The sequence below is a fragment of the Laetiporus sulphureus genome (genome assembly GCF_001632365.1).
Source record: "Laetiporus sulphureus 93-53 unplaced genomic scaffold LAESUscaffold_14, whole genome shotgun sequence".
Classification (NCBI taxonomy): Eukaryota; Fungi; Basidiomycota; class Agaricomycetes; order Polyporales; family Laetiporaceae; genus Laetiporus; species Laetiporus sulphureus.
Window position 1 is genome coordinate 333,117 of NW_024468523.1, and position 15,999 is coordinate 349,115.

The window sequence follows — 15,999 nt, forward strand, 5'->3', positions numbered from 1 at the left end:
GATCATCTGCAAGGTTGACTCAAAGCCACGTTGCACAGCATGTCCATCTGCCGCGAGCTTCCCCTCCATTGTGGCTTTGAAAACGCTGCTGTGTTCATTCATCTGACTTGGCTTTTGCAATGCTCCGCCGAGCTCCGTGCCTCGAGTGACCGCGGCCCAGCTAGCTTTTGAACTCCGAAGCTGGGAAACTAGATACGGCAGTAATGATTCGACTTCCCAGAGGACATTGTATCGGTGCAGATGGCTCTGTCTGAGGTATCATGCAATCAAGAGTCTCACGTTCATCATTTCGCTGACTTGCATCTGGATCACTTGATGAACTCCTGCTCTAATACCGCCATTCCCTATCGTGCTGTTGGACACCAAGTTTCATCCAAGATTGCACTACAGATGCGATCCCCTCAATTCTCGGCTCGGAACACACGGGAGTCGTGTAACCAGCGTGGCCAGATGGCGAGGAGACGCTGCGGAGCGCCCGGCAAAGGCCAGGCACCATACCGCGGACTCACGTGATTCTTCCCCAGCCTTCATATCCACTCGAGTTACTCCGTGAAACAAGTTCTTGTCTCCTGTCTCATCACTCCCCTTGTGCCCTCATCAACAGCGGCCGACAGTCATCATTTATACCCATCCCTGTGCTCGATGTCTTGCTCGGTGATCCAACCACAGACTCCCGTCCCACCTGGACATCCTGGACGCCGCAAACGCACCATGTCCTTCTCGGCGCCACCACCCCACAAATCCCCGCGCACGAACACGCTTCGCCGCACAGGGTCCTATTTATCTCTGGAAGACATGCAGGCAGCAGTGGAGACGACGTTGTACGGACGAGCGGGGGCACCCTCTACCTCGCCCGCGGAACGGACCACGAGTTTGCCACGTACGCGGAGCATGAGACATTTGAAAGAAGAGAGAGACCGTCGCAAAGCAGCCTCGCGCTCCTCTCCGGCCGTCATTCAGACACCAGTTGTACTCTCTCCAGCACCTATCGCCACCTGCGCCGCGATGCCCAGCTTCCGCACATCGTCCCCTCTCTCGCCACGACAGTCCGTCCTACCAGCGCGTGCGTCATTCCCACGCTCAAAACAAGAGCCGGATCTCTACCGAGCAGCAATCGCCGCCCGCATGCGCATGTCGCCGGAGGGGAGAAGAATCCTATATATGGGCCCGCGATTAGCGCTGTCGATGTACACAGCGAATCGCGAACTGGAAAAGTCGATATATTCTGCGACGAGCGAGTTGGAGCGTATCGTCGCCGCCTCGCAAGGCGATGCAGATTCCGACGTGGTTATGGCGGATAGCGACCCGGCGCTCAGCAAGTCCTGGGTTGTCGTACCGCCGGAGGATTGGGAGATGGTCGATTGCAGTGCATAGGAGGGTTGGGAAAAGCGCAGTTGCTTGGTTGATGGGGACCTGTATGATGACAACAACGACGATGAAGACAATCTGCATGTGAGCTCAGCTCTTGCATGCCAACAATCCATTCATGGCGATTGGTTGAAAATGGACAACCTGTTCTTGCCTGTCTCTACTCTATGCGCTCTGCATTCACTCTCTAATCCCATTTACTCTTGTGCTTCGGTTTGATGGACTGACGGTAGTTTGAGTACTGCCGCAGCGACGTTGTACATCTTCTCTGTAGCCCATACATGACATGCAGGTCTGCAATGCAAGTCCAGGTTTTACAAGCCAATCACGAGAAGGAGGTTCCTCTGAAAATGACGGCCAAGTTGATTGGGTGCACCCTGAGTGCCCATTATAGCAGCCGCCTTGCTTCAAGTGTGAAATACCAGCGAGGTGGCATATTCTCACCTGTGCACCGCGAAGTGGCGACGTTCTTGCCCCAATGGCAACATAGTTTTCTTCAATCAGCTAGCCGATCCAACCTGCTTGTCGTCAAGAGTCGACTATTATGGCACTAGCTCTCACAAGGACAGGCGCAGATCTGTCGGTGGCTATCACGCTCGTCCACGGTGCCATCCATGCAGGAGACGCGTGTCGGCGCCTACTAGTACTTTTATCCCACTTTAGTACGCCTCAGAGCATACACGCGAATGAAGCAGACTCAAGGTGACCATGACAACGCCGTATGTTTCTCTTCACAAGCCTGACAATGAGATCAGGCCACGAATCGCCCGCTTCGATCATGGCCGGCTTGGTCTACCGTCTATTGCGGAATACATGTCGGATGGATATCACTATGACTTACTTACGAAGTCGAGGATCGCCGTCATCGTGCCGTACACTAGCTGGACCTTCAAATGAGATTGAAGCAGCGGCTCGCGACCGGATTAGTCTTGGAGTGGTTCTTTTTTTGAAGGACCGGCCATGCGTGCGTGTCTCGCTCTCGTCATACCGGTACCAACCAATACCCGTCACAGCGATTCTATGAGAGCTTCTCGATGCTTCTCGTGCCCGGTGTTCAGTCAGGGATATTACATTCGTCAGCCTCGAGCTCTACCCATGGAGTCCCAGCATCGCGCTGTGTCACTGAACTGTAGGAGCTTGCCGCATACCTAGACAATAGTTTAATGAGTGCTGTCCTCCAGCATCAGCATCAGATTCCTTGTAGCATCTCTCACGCGTCTTCCACCTAAGAAAGGATCATGGTATCATTGTTGTGTTAGCAGTGTAGTCTGTCCCTGACTAACAGCTGCTTGTGAAGAAGAATTGTACTTGCGGGCAAACGTGCCCGCGGCCAGCTTCTCCAGGACAATCCAAATCGCCCGCTCTAGATGTCTAATTTATACGTAGCGCATATTCTCAGGCTACATCTCTCAGCGAGGGATCCTAATATTTTATCCGCATCCGTCAGTATCATCCTCCGAGTCGATGACATTGACTTTAAATTTAAAAAAAACATGCGTAATAAAACTAACTGCGGCACACCTTTCTTCGGCTATCAGGCCGGCAATAGGCTGGCAGGTTGAACACGGCTGCAAGGGGCAAGTTTGGATTGTCTGTACGGAGAGACCGTGGCGATGAGTTGTTTAACCCTTGGAGCGGAAGCTTAAATTCTAATCGAAATGAACCCCGATCATCACAGATCTAGCCACGTGTTCCGCCAAAGAGCATCCGCGAAATCAATCCGGATGCACTCGCCGCTACTCGCCGCCATCACGCCGCACGTTGCTCGCGAGGCTCTCCACCGAGAGTGGCATGCTCAACTATGTCTGTTAGTAAGTCTGGTCTGACAGGAATCGGTGCTCGGCGGTGTCGTGCGACGTGCATGATCATATGCAAAATACTCAGCGATTCTTCGAAACTCCGACAAATGATGGGACACGACACATCGGCCTGGAGAGAAAAACCACACAGATGGCAGCGTTCTCATGCTACTGTCAAACCCTCGCACAGGACCCTACGCCGTCGATTTTCAGACTCGTTCTCGGCAACTTTTCTCTTTCAGGCTGGCGACTTTACTGTCACCCCAATTTGTCGACGAGAACATCGGAAGCATTCTGATCGGATGGGTTGTACAAGACAATTGCTGGCGCAAGACTAGTCCGGCGCCGTGTGCCTCATACTCTAGACCCAGGCTTATAGTCCCGAACATCTGCCTCATTAGTTCACACACACGCGGGTATCTTTGGGCAAGACGTTCAGTTCGGTAGACGCATTTTCGTAAGTGCTTGCCTTTTTCTCACCACAACATCAGCTACAAGACCATCCAGGGTCCTGATTGTGGGATACTCTGCATCTCATGACATAGCCTTTGAAACTCAGCATCCCGCGTCCTGTATTTCTCATCCGGCTGTCAATTAGATGGTCGGCGAGGCGAAGCGTCGGCGATAAGCTGTCAACGAGGAATAGCCGGATTGGTAACGTAAGACGGGTGCGACGGACATCGATGAGGTGTCAGCGTGTGCCCATGGTCTTTGGTCAGAGGCGGTCAACTCGGTCACATAGCGCTCGTCATTCCTACCTTCGCAATAAGCTGACCAAATAATTTAGAGGACATGTTATACGGGATTATCGCGACTATTCCCACCCGATGGCCTATTTAAAGGCGACGTCGTTTCGATTCATTGTCTGGAAATAGGCTACTTTTGACCGCGTGGAGACGGGAATCGCTCCATACCACGGAGTTGAGACGATCGCAAAGCGCGCAAGATCTTCTCCAACAGGATCAGGCTATATTAAGCATGCAACATCCGCATGTGCCGAAGAAGCTTCTAGTTGTTTACTCCTCCCTCCGGCAGGGTGTAGAGATCCCTCCAACATCACTGCGTACCTTCGTTTTAAATGGCCACGTCATCTTGTCTGAAGAACTGAAGCAATCCTTACGCGCTAACTTTCGGAGTCGAAACTGGCGTTGCAGTGTGCACCGCGGACCCGGTTATGGGCACCAGTCCGTTCAATGTGCGACTTCTGGCCCATTCTGGTTTTATTGGCGGAGAGGAACTCGTGTGCCTGTTATTTCGAAGCGGAGATGACGACCCGGATTCTCGGTAATCATGACAAGAATGTGGATAGACTTCGATGAGTGGAATGTGGTTGAATATACCGGTCCGCGGTCAACTTCTCAGGTTCCGTGTGAACATTCAAGAAGCACAGTAGGGCACACGATTTGTGGCCTACCTCGATGAGTGCAAACTGGTTATTTCATGACATATAAACTGGCTGACAGCGTATACTTTCGTAGAGTGAGCCTCTAAGGAAATGGTGGCTGGTATACATGACGGGCGTTATACGCAAGTTAGTCATTTGATACGCAATCCGAGCAAAGATCCGTCTAATCCCCGAGTGTACAAAATGTTACACGGCTCCAAGTATTCTCTGATAAAGACGTCTCATGCAGCTTTCACAGCCCGCTCTAGTGGGGCCATCATGTCCTCTGGATTGCCGATCCAGTGGACAACCCTATCCTTGGTGGTGATAATAAACGCTGTTCAAATCCATATGTGAACATGCCATAAGAACCGCAAGATGAGCGCTCACCCAGTGGTATGGACAAATTCTGTCCTGGTTCGAACAGCGCTGAAATGGTCCTCATCAGTCATATCGCATTACTTCAGGGACGGACAACACGGAACCTTGCACCGCAACACGCTTCGAATCGATGTATGTCGGGTATTCCATGTCCTTTCTGCCACTGACGAACTTCTTCACCACCGTGCGGTCGATTTCCGCCTTTGTGAAGATGCCTTCATGATCGAAGGATATGACCTTGACATCTGGCATCGTCGCGCTAACCTTCGACAGCAGTCCGCAAACCACATGACACGGCTGGAGCAGGTGCCCATTGAGTTCTGACAGCGAAGCACGGAAATAGCGTACGCACCCGGCACCATCTTAGAGCGGTTGCAAATATCCGTTAGTCATGCACCATCATGCCGAGGAGATAAGCGTATAGATGGACTCACGATGCCCAGTATTCGACGACTAACACCTTTTTGTCTCGCCAGCCATCTTTGCTTGGCCGTATACATTCGAACGCATCGGCATCGAGCCAATCAAGGTCTACCCTTTGTCCTAACAGCGGACTCTTCCAGCCAGGGCGTAAGAACGCGGGCGGGCCTTTCTTCATCTGATCCTGCAGCGCATCCCAAGGAGGCAGCCTGGCCCTTTTCATGAACTTGTCGACAACTGCGGGATCATGGGCCGCTCGAAATTTTGCTGCGGACAAAGCGATATGTAAGCAGGCGATCAATCGATGCGGCCGCTACTCACCGACAGCAGCATCCCACCGAGCTGCCATTGTCCATGGAAGTATGCGAAATGGTGAAGGCGTTAGGATAATGCAGACACTCGCTGCAGAGAAGGAAACGATCACCTTGGTCCCATTTAGCCTCGTAGAGTGGCTGGAAGACCGCCCAGACGTTCGTCTTGAAGTCATTCATGGCGGCGAGCTCCTCTGGAGTCTCTGAGTCTCTCTTAGCGGACGTCATATTGTATATGCCTTTGTTCCACTACAGTGTGCTGTGAAGGTGCATAACAAGTCTTGAAGAGCAGGGCTAACGTACCGGTATTGCTTAGAGCGAGACAGGAGCGAGCTTAGAGGGTCCTTATGTAGTAAACGCGGGTGGGCAGGTTCATGGATAACTCCCTATGACGGCCCCGAGTGTGTGCCCTTTAAAGCTCGATGAGGAGAGCCGAACAGGATGATGTATAGAAACATGCCCGCATCAGTCTAGGCCAAGTAATTTATCAATCCTGCTAGAACGTCCCTTAGCGCTTCTTGCCATCAATCGATACGTTAACTTACATGCATCTCCCATCAGGCACAGCCGCTGGGTGTAGCCGTCGCATATTTTCCGGCCAGTTATGCAAAACATACCGACTGAAATATTTCCAGTGGCCGATTGTTTATGGGCGTTTGGCGCAGTGGTACGCGTACGCTTTGCAATGTCCATTGAATTGCGTAAGGTCGACGTTCAAACGTTCAGGCCCCTCAAGGTCCAGCTTTTTACTTGCTCAACATCCACGCAGCCTTTGGGAGACGAGGATCATTCGGCAGGCAGAGACTTGCCACGCGAGTTGACTCTGCCTGATTCCAATGACGCGCGCGGGGAATACAAACATGCGCAAATAAATATCTTCCTCAATTGAGCGCCTACAAGCAACACTTTGCAACTATAGTAAAATGAACCACTATGAATGGGAGAGAAGCTACGCCATTCATGCAGGCATGTCCGGCATGCTCGTCGTTTTGACCAAGCGAACGGCTATGTCATATAAGGATAGATGGAGCAACAGGAGCTGGGGAACACACTTGCAATGCCATATGCACCGTGGCGGCGTGGCCCTTATCATAACTGATGCTGCTTCCATCTACGGCATCAGATCATGCTAGAATATTGCCTCATCGTTGGCGCGTACCCAGAGTAACTGGTAATGAATGGATGTCGAGGAAGCGAGACCTGCGTGGAAGAAATTACATGGCTCTAGACAATGGGCCTATCGCTACAGATACGATCAATACGGAACATCCTACACGTAACTATCAAGACATTGGTCATGGCTGTACAAACGATAGAACACGACGGTCCAAGACACGACTTTGCTCGGAAACGGCTCCGTGGTTATCTTGCTCTCAGATGGGAATCACCCGCGAGGTCCCCAGGGCCAGAAGACGGGAACAGTCCTAAGTGAAGCAAACGTCAGCGGTTTTGTCACTGGCAACCGGCGAAAAGAAGCAGCCGTCGATAACCCGCAGACAGCGAGGGAATACGTGGAAGGAGGGGAAACGATTGCTATAAGGAGCGAAGAGAAGGCTGTGAAGACGCGCGAATAGACGTAATTGCGTGAGCGGTATAGATCGTCTATAACTTCATTTCCGGGCCAAAGATAATCAGTGCGGAGAACCATTGGAGCTCAGCGCGCACTTAGCGTGTATCGAGAGGCCAATTTCTAGAGCAGAAAAGTGCACGGCGAAGGAGTTGAGCAATTTCCGATACACGAATGGCATGCACAAGGGCGTGGCTTCATGAAGCTGTAAAATGCGTGACAGAACCCGAGGGGCGAGCACGCAGCCGTGGCGCACTATGATATGTTTTCCAGCTCAATCTGACTATGTCGGGCTAGCCATAGCGATACACGTCCCTCCGACGTAAGTTGTCCAGGGACAGAACGGACGATGAGCTGCGGAACCAGCCACCAATCCAAACGGATGTATATGCCAGAGATAGAGAGGGGACGTCAATGAGCAGAAACAACGCTGACCGTTTGTATTCCTGCCACTTCGGGTCGTTGCCGAACCTATCGTCGCCTGCTTTCTGTCGCAACAAGGACCGAGGTCAACGTTCCATGTCAGACAAACGACACAAGCGCTGGAGTCGCGTACCTCAAGTGGCGGCACTCCAGACACGTTGCGCAGAAGGAACCAGGTCATGAGCGGGCTCGCGCCGGCCAACAACCAGGACCCACGAGGAAAATACTGAGTGCGCAGAGAGTTGAGCGAGAGCAGCCAGATGCCGGTCCACAGGCCAACTTCTCCGACATAGCTGGCAAAGAGAAAAAAAGGAGTCACACGAGGCGCCTGACGAGCTCGGCATACGTACTTCGGATGACGGCTTATTCCCCACAGGCCGCGTGTAATAAATCTCTCATCGTGTTGCTTTCTATCGCGAGCGTGTCGCCAGGAAGTCTTCTGGTGATCGGCGACTGAGGGACGTAATCAGAATGCACGTTGATCACAATCGAAGTGGAAGCATTAGCCGACAGAAGTGAAACGCACTTATCTCCAAGAGCCAGGAGCCGCCGAACAGAACGAGACTGGCATAGTCAAGTCTAGTAAGCGGCGGATGAGCAGCTGCCGGCAACGTATTGACCTGAGGCCGCCCATAAAACATGAATTGGAATGCCGTACACTAACGTGAGCACTGGAAATGTGGGAAACGTACCATATACACTGGAAGGCCGACAAGAAGTATCCAAATGCCTTCCATGCGGTTGGATATCAGTGAACTGCCGTTGAACAAGTTTATCAAGGTTCTGACCTTGGCCTAGCCAAAATCCCGCAAACTGAGCCGGCTGGTTCTTAATATTGTCAAACCTGGAATCCCCTCCGGCATTAAGCGCCCTCTACCACGAGGGACACTGAATAATTGACATGCGCTGAAGGGCGTTTAAAAATGGAACGTACAGTCACCAAGAAGCTGCCCAAACGCGTGCTCCACGCGGCGAGGGCGGCAGTCAGCAAGAGCTGTCTCGGCGCGAAGCTTATGATTGATGGGACGGCCGATAGCTTCCTGCCATTCAGATAGTTCGCCTTGACGTAGGGATAGTAAAGAGAGATGAACGCCGTCGAGAGAAAGCCGAGGGCACCACCAAGGTCATAGAATTTGTCATTTCGTTGGGGCACAAAAACCGCAGCAAGTGCTGTGAGACCTGAAAGTAAGCAATGTTATATGTTCGGTCATCCGTCATGTTCGTACCGGTTTGCAGGCCGAACGCGCTGACGGCGCTAGGGATAAGGCTGGAAAATAACGGCATATGTTGAAGTTGCGGTCGAAATAAATGAAAAGAATTATTGCGGCCGGATCTCTTTCAGCTCTATGAACAAACGTGCGGGGGATCGTCGCTATCGCCGAACGAGCTGTTGTCGCTGTGCTTTGACTGTGGGGGTCAAACAGCAACGTGCGTTCAAGCAAGTCCTACTACGACCCGGTCAGGTGACCATAACGCGTACCTGCATGACCGTGTGCGTGTGCGTGACTCTCTGGATGACATCATCAGATTGTCCTCGCAACATGAAGCAGGCCATTGCACTTAAGGCAGAGCCTGAGTATAAGGAAAGTACTGTCTTCCCGTACGAAAGCTGATTTATGAGCCTAGGCAGAGCCCGTCATGCTTCCTCAACCGTTCTACACGATAGCAACATTCCTCTTTGCAAAGAAACAGGTTGCGAGCTGGAACTCGCTGATAGCGCGAGCATTTCGCACAATGTCTATCAACAACGTGAAGTCGAACGCGCATCCCGACGCACCCGTGCACAAGGGCGAACATTCCAATAACCCACACCCACCGCCAAAATATCACCTCCGAGCACAATGACCCAGCAGCCAAGAAGCCCATCCTCGACCTAAGCGAGCCGCCCATCTGAGCCAGAACGGCGGCACGTACGAGAAGGAGTGCATGCACAAGCCGCCTTATGGGTGAACCAGTAAAGGAAACCTGTTCGAGCCGAAATACACGTCGTAAGTATCCGAGGCGCTGGCGCGATCAAGGATCTCACATCAGCGGGAACGGGAAGGCGATGTTTATGCGGGAACGTCGCTTCGAGTTCCACGGCGACCTGCCAAAGGTTTGTGTCAGCCGAGAGCATTCTGGTGCATCTCAGGTCACCTCAACTGAGCTCGTTAGACTTCTGTGCGCACGATCAGGGATCAGGACGATAACCTGTACTTCTTCTGGAAGGAGGACTTTATAGGAGCACATACTTTCCCATGCAAGATGTTTCACAATGTCCGGCGCTCTCCGCTTTTCGTATACCGAAGTGGGCTAGGGGGTGAAAGTGAGCTTCTGCAGGGACTCATCGTGGACCGGGGTATGCACACCTGCACCACATTTGGAGCACAAATCCGCTGAGGTTCATCTAGAATCTTGCCAAAGTATAAGGGTGAGACACGACGAAGTTTGGTGCGATTCGCCGACTACAGGGAAACCCGATGCGGATTCGTGAGCTTTTCGTCCTCATAAAGTGGGGAATCATTATTTGAGTAAGTTTCATGGAAGCGGGCTCCGGTTGGACAGTGATTGGGATGACAGGCAACGTGTATGCGGACGGGTGACTTCAACCGGACTCTTGATGTAGCATATGTGTAGCCAGATAAAAGCAGAGTGCATCGAGACCATCATATTCAAAATATAATATGATTGAGTTGGCTCCCTGCAGTATGAGGGGCCCCTTTGGACAAAAAAAAAAAAGAATCTTTCGGAAGCGAAAAAGCAAAACGAAAAATGAGTATCGAAACGCGAGCGCTTACGTAGGCGCTGGTCCCGCTTTAGGCAACTGATGACACTAAAATGCGATTAAATAAGCTTTCGGGGACTTCGGAGCTCTCCGGTCATCTTCCGTGTCTTACAAGCAATGTATGATCTATACATGGACAAAGCCAATCCATGGACTGTTGGAAAGCATGTGTGTTGGCATTTGGGCACGGAGCGCGGATGCGAGAGGCACTGGTGCGACCTGCGCCACCGGCGTGGGAAAGTAGTAGCGCGCGTGTATATAATAGGGCACAGCTACTATGGGACGGGCCATCGGTTTGGCCCCGTGGAGCCATCTTCTAGAGAGCGGGCGACTCCCAAATTCCTGGCCGCGCAGTGGGCTGGCCGGGAAAGTCAACAATGTGGTCCAAAGTGGGAAGATGAAGGCACATATACCATGGGGCCATGAAGACCATACATGCACACCTGAATATTGTGTTTCCTTACAGATATAGACACTTGAGTGCATGTCCATTGTCCACAGTCTTGTGTGCCCTCCTCTATCACCCTCAGCTACTGCAGTGTAGATATGATTGACAATTTGGTTCCATTGCCATCGAAGAACATCCATGTGGCATTTGAGTTACTTGGCAATGCTGTGGCCACCTGTTTTCATACTCAATATGGATGAGATACAGTGAACATTAATTGCTTTAGCAGAACTTGATTGTATGAGATTCAGTGCAATTGGTGTGCACTGTGCTCCATGGTCACTATCATATTGATTTCCCTGAAATATCTCCCAATTGTATCAAATTCTCAAGACCAGTAACGTGCTCTTGAGTTCCTTGGAGTATCTACCAGTGGATCGCGAGCGAGTCCAAAGTTCCCGAAAAGGACATTTTAGCGCTATCAATTGCCTAAAGCAGGCATAGCGCCCGACTAGGCGCTCACGTTTCGAAACTCACTTTTTGTTTTGCTTTTCGCTTCGCCTTTCACTTCCCGAAAGTTGCTTTTTTATTTTTGTCCAAAGGGGCCCCTCATACTGCAGAGATGAATTGTGCATAATCATGAATCACACCGTACACGATGAGGGCAGACAAAGCATAGTGGCAGCCTGAGAATATCGTTATATTTAGTCAAGACTCAACGCGCTGCACCGCGACACGACTTGTCACACACACATGATTCACGTCACAGCCCTTCCGGATTAGGGGCCGGGCGACGTGGCGGGTCCGATCATTCTCCGGCATCCTCCGCTCGTTATCTTGGACCGCGCACTAGACAATCATCCTTATCTGATAACATTCTACTCCCATGTTGCCAATACGACAAACTCGCGCAGCCCAGCAGTGTATTGCCACGACGCCTTATTTACATCAATAATGCACCTCCAAGCATCGAATCCTGCACGGCCAGCGACTCTCAAAACTCGGCCACCGTTGGATGCGTGCAACTGGTTTAACAGCCAACATCAGTGTCACGATGGTCGTGCGACGTGGAGATGAGTTGAATGCATACCTCTTGGAAGAGTTGCGGCATGAACGACAGCTCGGAGCAGGATCACTTGCTCTTTGGGGGCTCAGCGCAGCCGCAGGTGGGCCACGAGCAGGTGCCGCCGTTAGCCTCGACGTTAGCGCACTTGACGGTATCCTGGGATTCGCGATGCATCAACCTCTATCCAGACATCCCTTCTAGATCGTCATGGTACTCACAGACATGATGGTTGTTATTGAGTAGGATGGTACGAGTGGTAGTTGTGGACTGAGGCGTCCTGGCAAGCGGCACGGCTCCTTTTAAGGCGAGCAATCTTCTGGGTGCCTGGTCTCGTGGGTCATCGCTCGAGTAATTACTGCAGCTCCATTGGCCATCTGCTACGCCAATGAACGCAAGACGGTATGTCAAAACCCACTATCTCTTCCCGCTCCACTGATGGAGCCATATATCAGCATGCCTTCAGCTCTGGGGTGCCACGTTGACAGACCTGCCGGGCCAGACATGTGGAATTCGGCTCCAATTCAATGCGGCTCCCTTCTTTATAATAGCGAACACGTCGTTGGTTTTCGCGCTACGTTGAGCGTCAACGTGCGGCCATAGAATGTCCTCGAATTTGATGGGCACTGAGTTAATAGGATTCCTAGTCTCTCAACAGCCGCTATGTGTTCCAGTCCATGGCGTCGGAAAAGAACTTGGCTGACGGAAGCGGGGCACAACACGCCCATTGAGGCGCAAGGACATCAACTTCTAATCATCCGAGACGAGGCCAGAACCAGGAGCAGGAAAAATTGGTCATGCGATCTCCTTCAACAGCCGCGACAGAAGGCAGCTACCGCGCAACGATCCATAACAGCGAGAGACGGAAGATTCACCACACCAAGTCATCAGCACAGCTTGCTCGGCTCCCTAACAACATCACTGGGAGGCACTCGCCGATTATCTGCGCGTGAAGCCGAAGCACCAATCCAGCTGGAGCCATTGTCAATGAGTCCGACCGTGCCAATAGATGCGAGGCTATTACTAAGATTTGCGAGGCAAGGCATTCCATTGTTGGCCGACTGTGGGGAGGAAGCACGGCACACAGTCCTTCGTTGCGTCGTCATAGAAGACGTACCGGCCTCGCCAACTATTTCCCCGACGGATGGACTTCTATCTCATTGTGCCTTCATTTCTCCTGCCGGATTCAGCTCATGGCAATCCAATGATCCCGATGATGACATACCGCTCAATTTCTAGTCGACCGATCATGTATCGATGAGTTCTGTATCACGATCAGTTTGGACACAAGCTTGGGTATTTTGCGCTACCACGGTGTTCCGCACGTAAGGGCCGGACGAAGGATAGTACATTTCTCGTCCACGAATACCACTGGTAGCTACTGAACTTACCGCATCGCAATGTCTGTGAGTACTAGCTTTCCTACGTTCGCTGTATGCCGATCAGTGCTGAATTGACATATATTAGGACACCGTCAAGTGTGCGAATGTTGAGGCCAGCGGCAGCACTTGCTCCTGACGGACATGCGGCTGTGCCGAGCCCCCGAGGAGTAAGTAGGCTGCTCGGACGGTCACGACCTGCAAAGTAAAGTCTGTTTCAGTCATGTTTATACATGCCCAATGCCGCGATTGTGCTGCACAGCTTTGCAACATTCGCGCATTTGAAAGCGGTTGATCAAAATAGCTGTGTGCTCATCTCGTCCGCAGGGATGTAGAGTCTTGAAGGAACCCGAACACGTTTGACGGCTTCTTGCTAATGTACTCCACTGTGATGACCGCACAGATGGAATTTTCGTATTTCTGCCTCACTTCAACGGAACAGGAAGCTCTCGATTCCTGAAACCTGAGAGCGATTAAAGGAAGAAAAATTATGCATGTAGTGTCCGGCGAAGTCACGTACGACCCTTTCTTTCAAGTTGCTTCTGAGCCATACAAGAACCACGCCTTTCGGCGGTGAAGTTCCGGCTTTACAGGATGCCTATCACCCGATTGAGTCTCGAAGCGCATTCATATACAGCATTGCTGTCCGAATCAGGCAGAACTGATCCGTCATGGGATCCGTTGCCGCGGCGCCGGTGACCACAGCTCAGCCCCAATCGATCGTGCTTGGCCATTCTACTGCCATCCGCAACAAAAGAACATCAAGAAGAAATCCCACAGAGGCGATGTACACATACCTGTAATATCGGTATGCAGAGAGAACGATGTTCGGCAGGACCACAATTCCAGATAGAAATGAATTGACCTGTTGTATAAGCCGTGAAGCTAATGCCCACGTTCTAAGGGGAAAGCTGTGTTTGGTCCTCCAAAGCTTCCGGAGAGCTGGAAGCAGTGGCATTCACCAGAAGCTCACAGTCAAGCGGAGGAACGAGACAATACGCAACAGGCTGCGGAGCGTGTTTCCTAGAGTGATCCGATAACGGAAGTATGACATACCTTCGCATTCTGATTGGGGTTCCACACCCCAGTAGGAATGCTCAGATTACCGTTCGGAGCGAGAAGCAGAGCCGAGAAGCTAGAGAAACGGGCCGGGCCTAGGATGGACCTCGGGGTATAAAGGAGCCCAGTTTGCGACGGGGAACCTCAGCTCCGAACCACCAACCACAATCGCCTACTCACCTCCACCACCGCCCTCACTAAATCATCATGTCTGTGAGTAGGCTCGGTTTACACCGTGAATGCAGCTGCTGACGAGTGCACGCAGGACACTGTCAAGTGCGCGAACGTCGAGGCTAACGGCGGCACCTGCTCCTGGCCCACCTGCGGCTGCGCTGAGCCCCCGAAGAGCAAGTAATTGCACTACTGTTCGTGCAGTTCTGTTGCTTCAATAGCAATCATCGATGCTAACAATCTCTCCACATGTGCAGTGCACATCTTCGGACGACGGATGGCGGTGCTGAGGCGTCGTCGATTGGGTCATGCTTGGATGCATTGCGGTCATGATATTCGTCTTTGCTATCGATACGTTCGTGGAAGAATCTATGCATTGTACAGTTTGAGACTCAGTACAGAGCCTGAACATAGCTTGAGTGTAAACACTGACCGCAGAGCCTGAGTGAGGAACTTGAACCAGGTCTGATATCAGTCCGATCGTTGGTGTGTCTGTCGTATTTTTCAACAACCCATAAAGGACATCAAGCGCAGTCAAAAGCATCAAGCCTGCTCGAATACAGGCGCTCGGCGCTTGGAAGTAAACACGATCACATGATCGCGTTTGGTCCAACACCGATCGTTGTTGGATCATACGCTTGCTCCTTGCCAGGACTCTTGCTCCTTGCCAGGAACTGAAGTACTGACGCGGACGTCCTGTCGATCGCTTCAGTCCGTGCATGCAATCTCGTCTCGATTCTATTTTTTTTCACTGCATTACTCTTACGGGTATTGCAGTTCTGAGATGGAAGATGCAACCACACAGCATGGGAATCGAGATCAGCCCAAGTTCAGTTGAACCTTGGTGAAACTTCGCCTCAGCAGTCGTCGACGACTGCCATACCCTAATTTTGAACCATCTCTTCCTGACTCTTTGCTGGCGTTCTCGTTTTCCGCATTCGAGTCTTCCTGATTCTCACATCCTTGTCGCGCTGGTGCATATCCCCCTCGTCCTTGCTATCGCTGTGCCTCACATCCCCGGATACATACCGCCTGGATCATCTCATGGGCACCGTCTCACGAAGGTCCGAAGTAGGATAGGCGCCAAGTGGCGAAGCATAAGCGGAGCGTCCTTCGACCCTGGGAGACTGCGCGATGGATGCGCAGGATTAGAGGTGTACGCGAGGAACTGCGTCATGCCAATGCTGCAAAAGCCGTTCTGTGCACGATTTCTGCTGTAGTAAGCTTTCTAATTCCAAGTGATATATAGCAATTCCTCATCTTGCGCATGAAGGACACTGTTCGCTCCATGCCCTCCATTCACGTTCTTTGGACACAGCCCCGCAGCTTGGTGAGGCGTAAGCCAACTAATGGCCATGTTCTGTTCCTAAATTGACTCAAACATAGGAGCTTCTGCAGAATCCATGAACCGGTCCCTGCTCTCTACACCGTGAGAATTTATGGAAAAGACCGCATATAGGCATCATCTCACCTTTTCATCTTGAAAGATGACGAAGAAGTGATACCAATCTTCAAGAGGTTC

General features: G+C 51.6%; 8 protein-coding genes across 8 annotated transcripts; 4 read left to right on the forward strand and 4 right to left on the reverse strand.

Annotated features, from left to right (window-relative positions):
• Positions 1 to 556: 556 nt before the first annotated feature.
• LAESUDRAFT_724669 (uncharacterized protein) lies at positions 557 to 1,693 on the forward strand. The gene has a single exon (XM_040908665.1). The coding sequence runs from the start codon at positions 643 to 645 to the stop codon at positions 1,372 to 1,374; it is 732 nt and encodes a 243-aa protein (XP_040765423.1). The 5' UTR covers positions 557 to 642; the 3' UTR covers positions 1,375 to 1,693.
• Positions 1,694 to 1,820: 127 nt separating this feature from the next.
• LAESUDRAFT_724670 (uncharacterized protein) lies at positions 1,821 to 2,564 on the forward strand. The gene is made up of 3 exons (XM_040908666.1): positions 1,821 to 2,070; positions 2,124 to 2,332; positions 2,382 to 2,564. Exons 1-2 carry the CDS (start codon positions 1,913 to 1,915, stop codon positions 2,263 to 2,265), a joined length of 300 nt encoding a protein of 99 aa, XP_040765424.1. The 5' UTR covers positions 1,821 to 1,912; the 3' UTR covers positions 2,266 to 2,332; positions 2,382 to 2,564.
• Positions 2,565 to 4,575: 2,011 nt separating this feature from the next.
• On the reverse strand, positions 4,576 to 6,035 carry LAESUDRAFT_724671 (uncharacterized protein). The gene is made up of 8 exons (XM_040908667.1): positions 5,967 to 6,035; positions 5,777 to 5,912; positions 5,674 to 5,694; positions 5,367 to 5,619; positions 5,327 to 5,332; positions 5,037 to 5,233; positions 4,942 to 4,980; positions 4,576 to 4,888 (listed from the first exon to the last, which is right to left on the reverse strand). The coding sequence occupies exons 2-8, from the start codon at positions 5,889 to 5,891 to the stop codon at positions 4,794 to 4,796; spliced, it is 726 nt and encodes a 241-aa protein (XP_040765425.1). The 5' UTR covers positions 5,892 to 5,912; positions 5,967 to 6,035; the 3' UTR covers positions 4,576 to 4,793.
• Positions 6,036 to 6,815: 780 nt separating this feature from the next.
• On the reverse strand, positions 6,816 to 9,050 carry LAESUDRAFT_698368 (DUF1295-domain-containing protein). Its single transcript, XM_040906343.1, has 9 exons — positions 8,880 to 9,050; positions 8,588 to 8,823; positions 8,442 to 8,526; positions 8,346 to 8,383; positions 8,180 to 8,273; positions 8,004 to 8,106; positions 7,787 to 7,946; positions 7,666 to 7,718; positions 6,816 to 7,087 (listed from the first exon to the last, which is right to left on the reverse strand). Exons 1-9 carry the CDS (start codon positions 8,935 to 8,937, stop codon positions 7,048 to 7,050), a joined length of 867 nt encoding a protein of 288 aa, XP_040765426.1. The 5' UTR covers positions 8,938 to 9,050; the 3' UTR covers positions 6,816 to 7,047.
• A 185-nt stretch (positions 9,051 to 9,235) lies between these two features.
• Positions 9,236 to 9,641, forward strand: LAESUDRAFT_724673 (uncharacterized protein). The gene has a single exon (XM_040908668.1). The coding sequence runs from the start codon at positions 9,292 to 9,294 to the stop codon at positions 9,496 to 9,498; it is 207 nt and encodes a 68-aa protein (XP_040765427.1). The 5' UTR covers positions 9,236 to 9,291; the 3' UTR covers positions 9,499 to 9,641.
• LAESUDRAFT_101777 (uncharacterized protein) lies at positions 9,552 to 10,234 on the forward strand. Its single transcript, XM_040901156.1, has 5 exons — positions 9,552 to 9,641; positions 9,698 to 9,748; positions 9,808 to 9,991; positions 10,044 to 10,163; positions 10,213 to 10,234. The coding sequence occupies exons 2-4, from the start codon at positions 9,701 to 9,703 to the stop codon at positions 10,124 to 10,126; spliced, it is 315 nt and encodes a 104-aa protein (XP_040765428.1). The 5' UTR covers positions 9,552 to 9,641; positions 9,698 to 9,700; the 3' UTR covers positions 10,127 to 10,163; positions 10,213 to 10,234.
• A 2,061-nt stretch (positions 10,235 to 12,295) lies between these two features.
• Positions 12,296 to 13,219, reverse strand: LAESUDRAFT_101845 (uncharacterized protein). Its single transcript, XM_040901158.1, has 2 exons — positions 12,359 to 13,219; positions 12,296 to 12,303 (listed from the first exon to the last, which is right to left on the reverse strand). The coding sequence occupies exon 1, from the start codon at positions 12,972 to 12,974 to the stop codon at positions 12,756 to 12,758; it is 219 nt and encodes a 72-aa protein (XP_040765429.1). The 5' UTR covers positions 12,975 to 13,219; the 3' UTR covers positions 12,296 to 12,303; positions 12,359 to 12,755.
• Positions 13,220 to 13,648: 429 nt separating this feature from the next.
• LAESUDRAFT_101827 (uncharacterized protein) lies at positions 13,649 to 14,407 on the reverse strand. The gene is made up of 4 exons (XM_040901157.1): positions 14,304 to 14,407; positions 14,045 to 14,254; positions 13,768 to 13,985; positions 13,649 to 13,710 (listed from the first exon to the last, which is right to left on the reverse strand). Exons 2-3 carry the CDS (start codon positions 14,203 to 14,205, stop codon positions 13,835 to 13,837), a joined length of 312 nt encoding a protein of 103 aa, XP_040765430.1. The 5' UTR covers positions 14,206 to 14,254; positions 14,304 to 14,407; the 3' UTR covers positions 13,649 to 13,710; positions 13,768 to 13,834.
• Positions 14,408 to 15,999: the final 1,592 nt, after the last annotated feature.

Bases quoted from the DNA above. Each gene is read 5' to 3' on its own strand.
- LAESUDRAFT_724670 (XM_040908666.1), top strand. From the start codon at position 1,913: ATGGCACTAGCTCTCACAAGGACAGGCGCAGATCTGTCGGTGGCTATC. The intron at 2,071-2,123 runs GTGACCATGACA...CAATGAGATCAG, and splicing joins GCGAATGAAGCAGACTCAAG to GCCACGAATCGCCCGCTTCG.
- LAESUDRAFT_698368 (XM_040906343.1), bottom strand. From the start codon at position 8,937: ATGCCGTTATTTTCCAGCCTTATCCCTAGCGCCGTCAGCGCGTTCGGC. The intron at 8,527-8,587 runs GTACGTTCCATT...CCCTCGTGGTAG, and splicing joins TGGGCAGCTTCTTGGTGACT to AGGGCGCTTAATGCCGGAGG. The intron at 8,384-8,441 runs GTCAGAACCTTG...ACCGCATGGAAG, and splicing joins GGGATTTTGGCTAGGCCAAG to GCATTTGGATACTTCTTGTC.
- LAESUDRAFT_101827 (XM_040901157.1), bottom strand. From the start codon at position 14,205: ATGCCACTGCTTCCAGCTCTCCGGAAGCTTTGGAGGACCAAACACAGC. The intron at 13,986-14,044 runs GTATGTGTACAT...TGCGGATGGCAG, and splicing joins TCTGCATACCGATATTACAG to TAGAATGGCCAAGCACGATC.
- LAESUDRAFT_724669 (XM_040908665.1), top strand. From the start codon at position 643: ATGTCTTGCTCGGTGATCCAACCACAGACTCCCGTCCCACCTGGACAT.
- LAESUDRAFT_101777 (XM_040901156.1), top strand. From the start codon at position 9,701: ATGTTTATGCGGGAACGTCGCTTCGAGTTCCACGGCGACCTGCCAAAG. The intron at 9,749-9,807 runs GTTTGTGTCAGC...TGAGCTCGTTAG, and splicing joins TCCACGGCGACCTGCCAAAG to ACTTCTGTGCGCACGATCAG. The intron at 9,992-10,043 runs GTATGCACACCT...AGGTTCATCTAG, and splicing joins GGGACTCATCGTGGACCGGG to AATCTTGCCAAAGTATAAGG.
- LAESUDRAFT_724671 (XM_040908667.1), bottom strand. From the start codon at position 5,891: ATGACGTCCGCTAAGAGAGACTCAGAGACTCCAGAGGAGCTCGCCGCC. The intron at 5,620-5,673 runs GTGAGTAGCGGC...CTTTGTCCGCAG, and splicing joins TCGGTGGGATGCTGCTGTCG to CAAAATTTCGAGCGGCCCAT. The intron at 4,981-5,036 runs GTTCCGTGTTGT...GGACCATTTCAG, and splicing joins GAAGCGTGTTGCGGTGCAAG to CGCTGTTCGAACCAGGACAG.
- LAESUDRAFT_101845 (XM_040901158.1), bottom strand. From the start codon at position 12,974: ATGACGACGCAACGAAGGACTGTGTGCCGTGCTTCCTCCCCACAGTCG.
- LAESUDRAFT_724673 (XM_040908668.1), top strand. From the start codon at position 9,292: ATGCTTCCTCAACCGTTCTACACGATAGCAACATTCCTCTTTGCAAAG.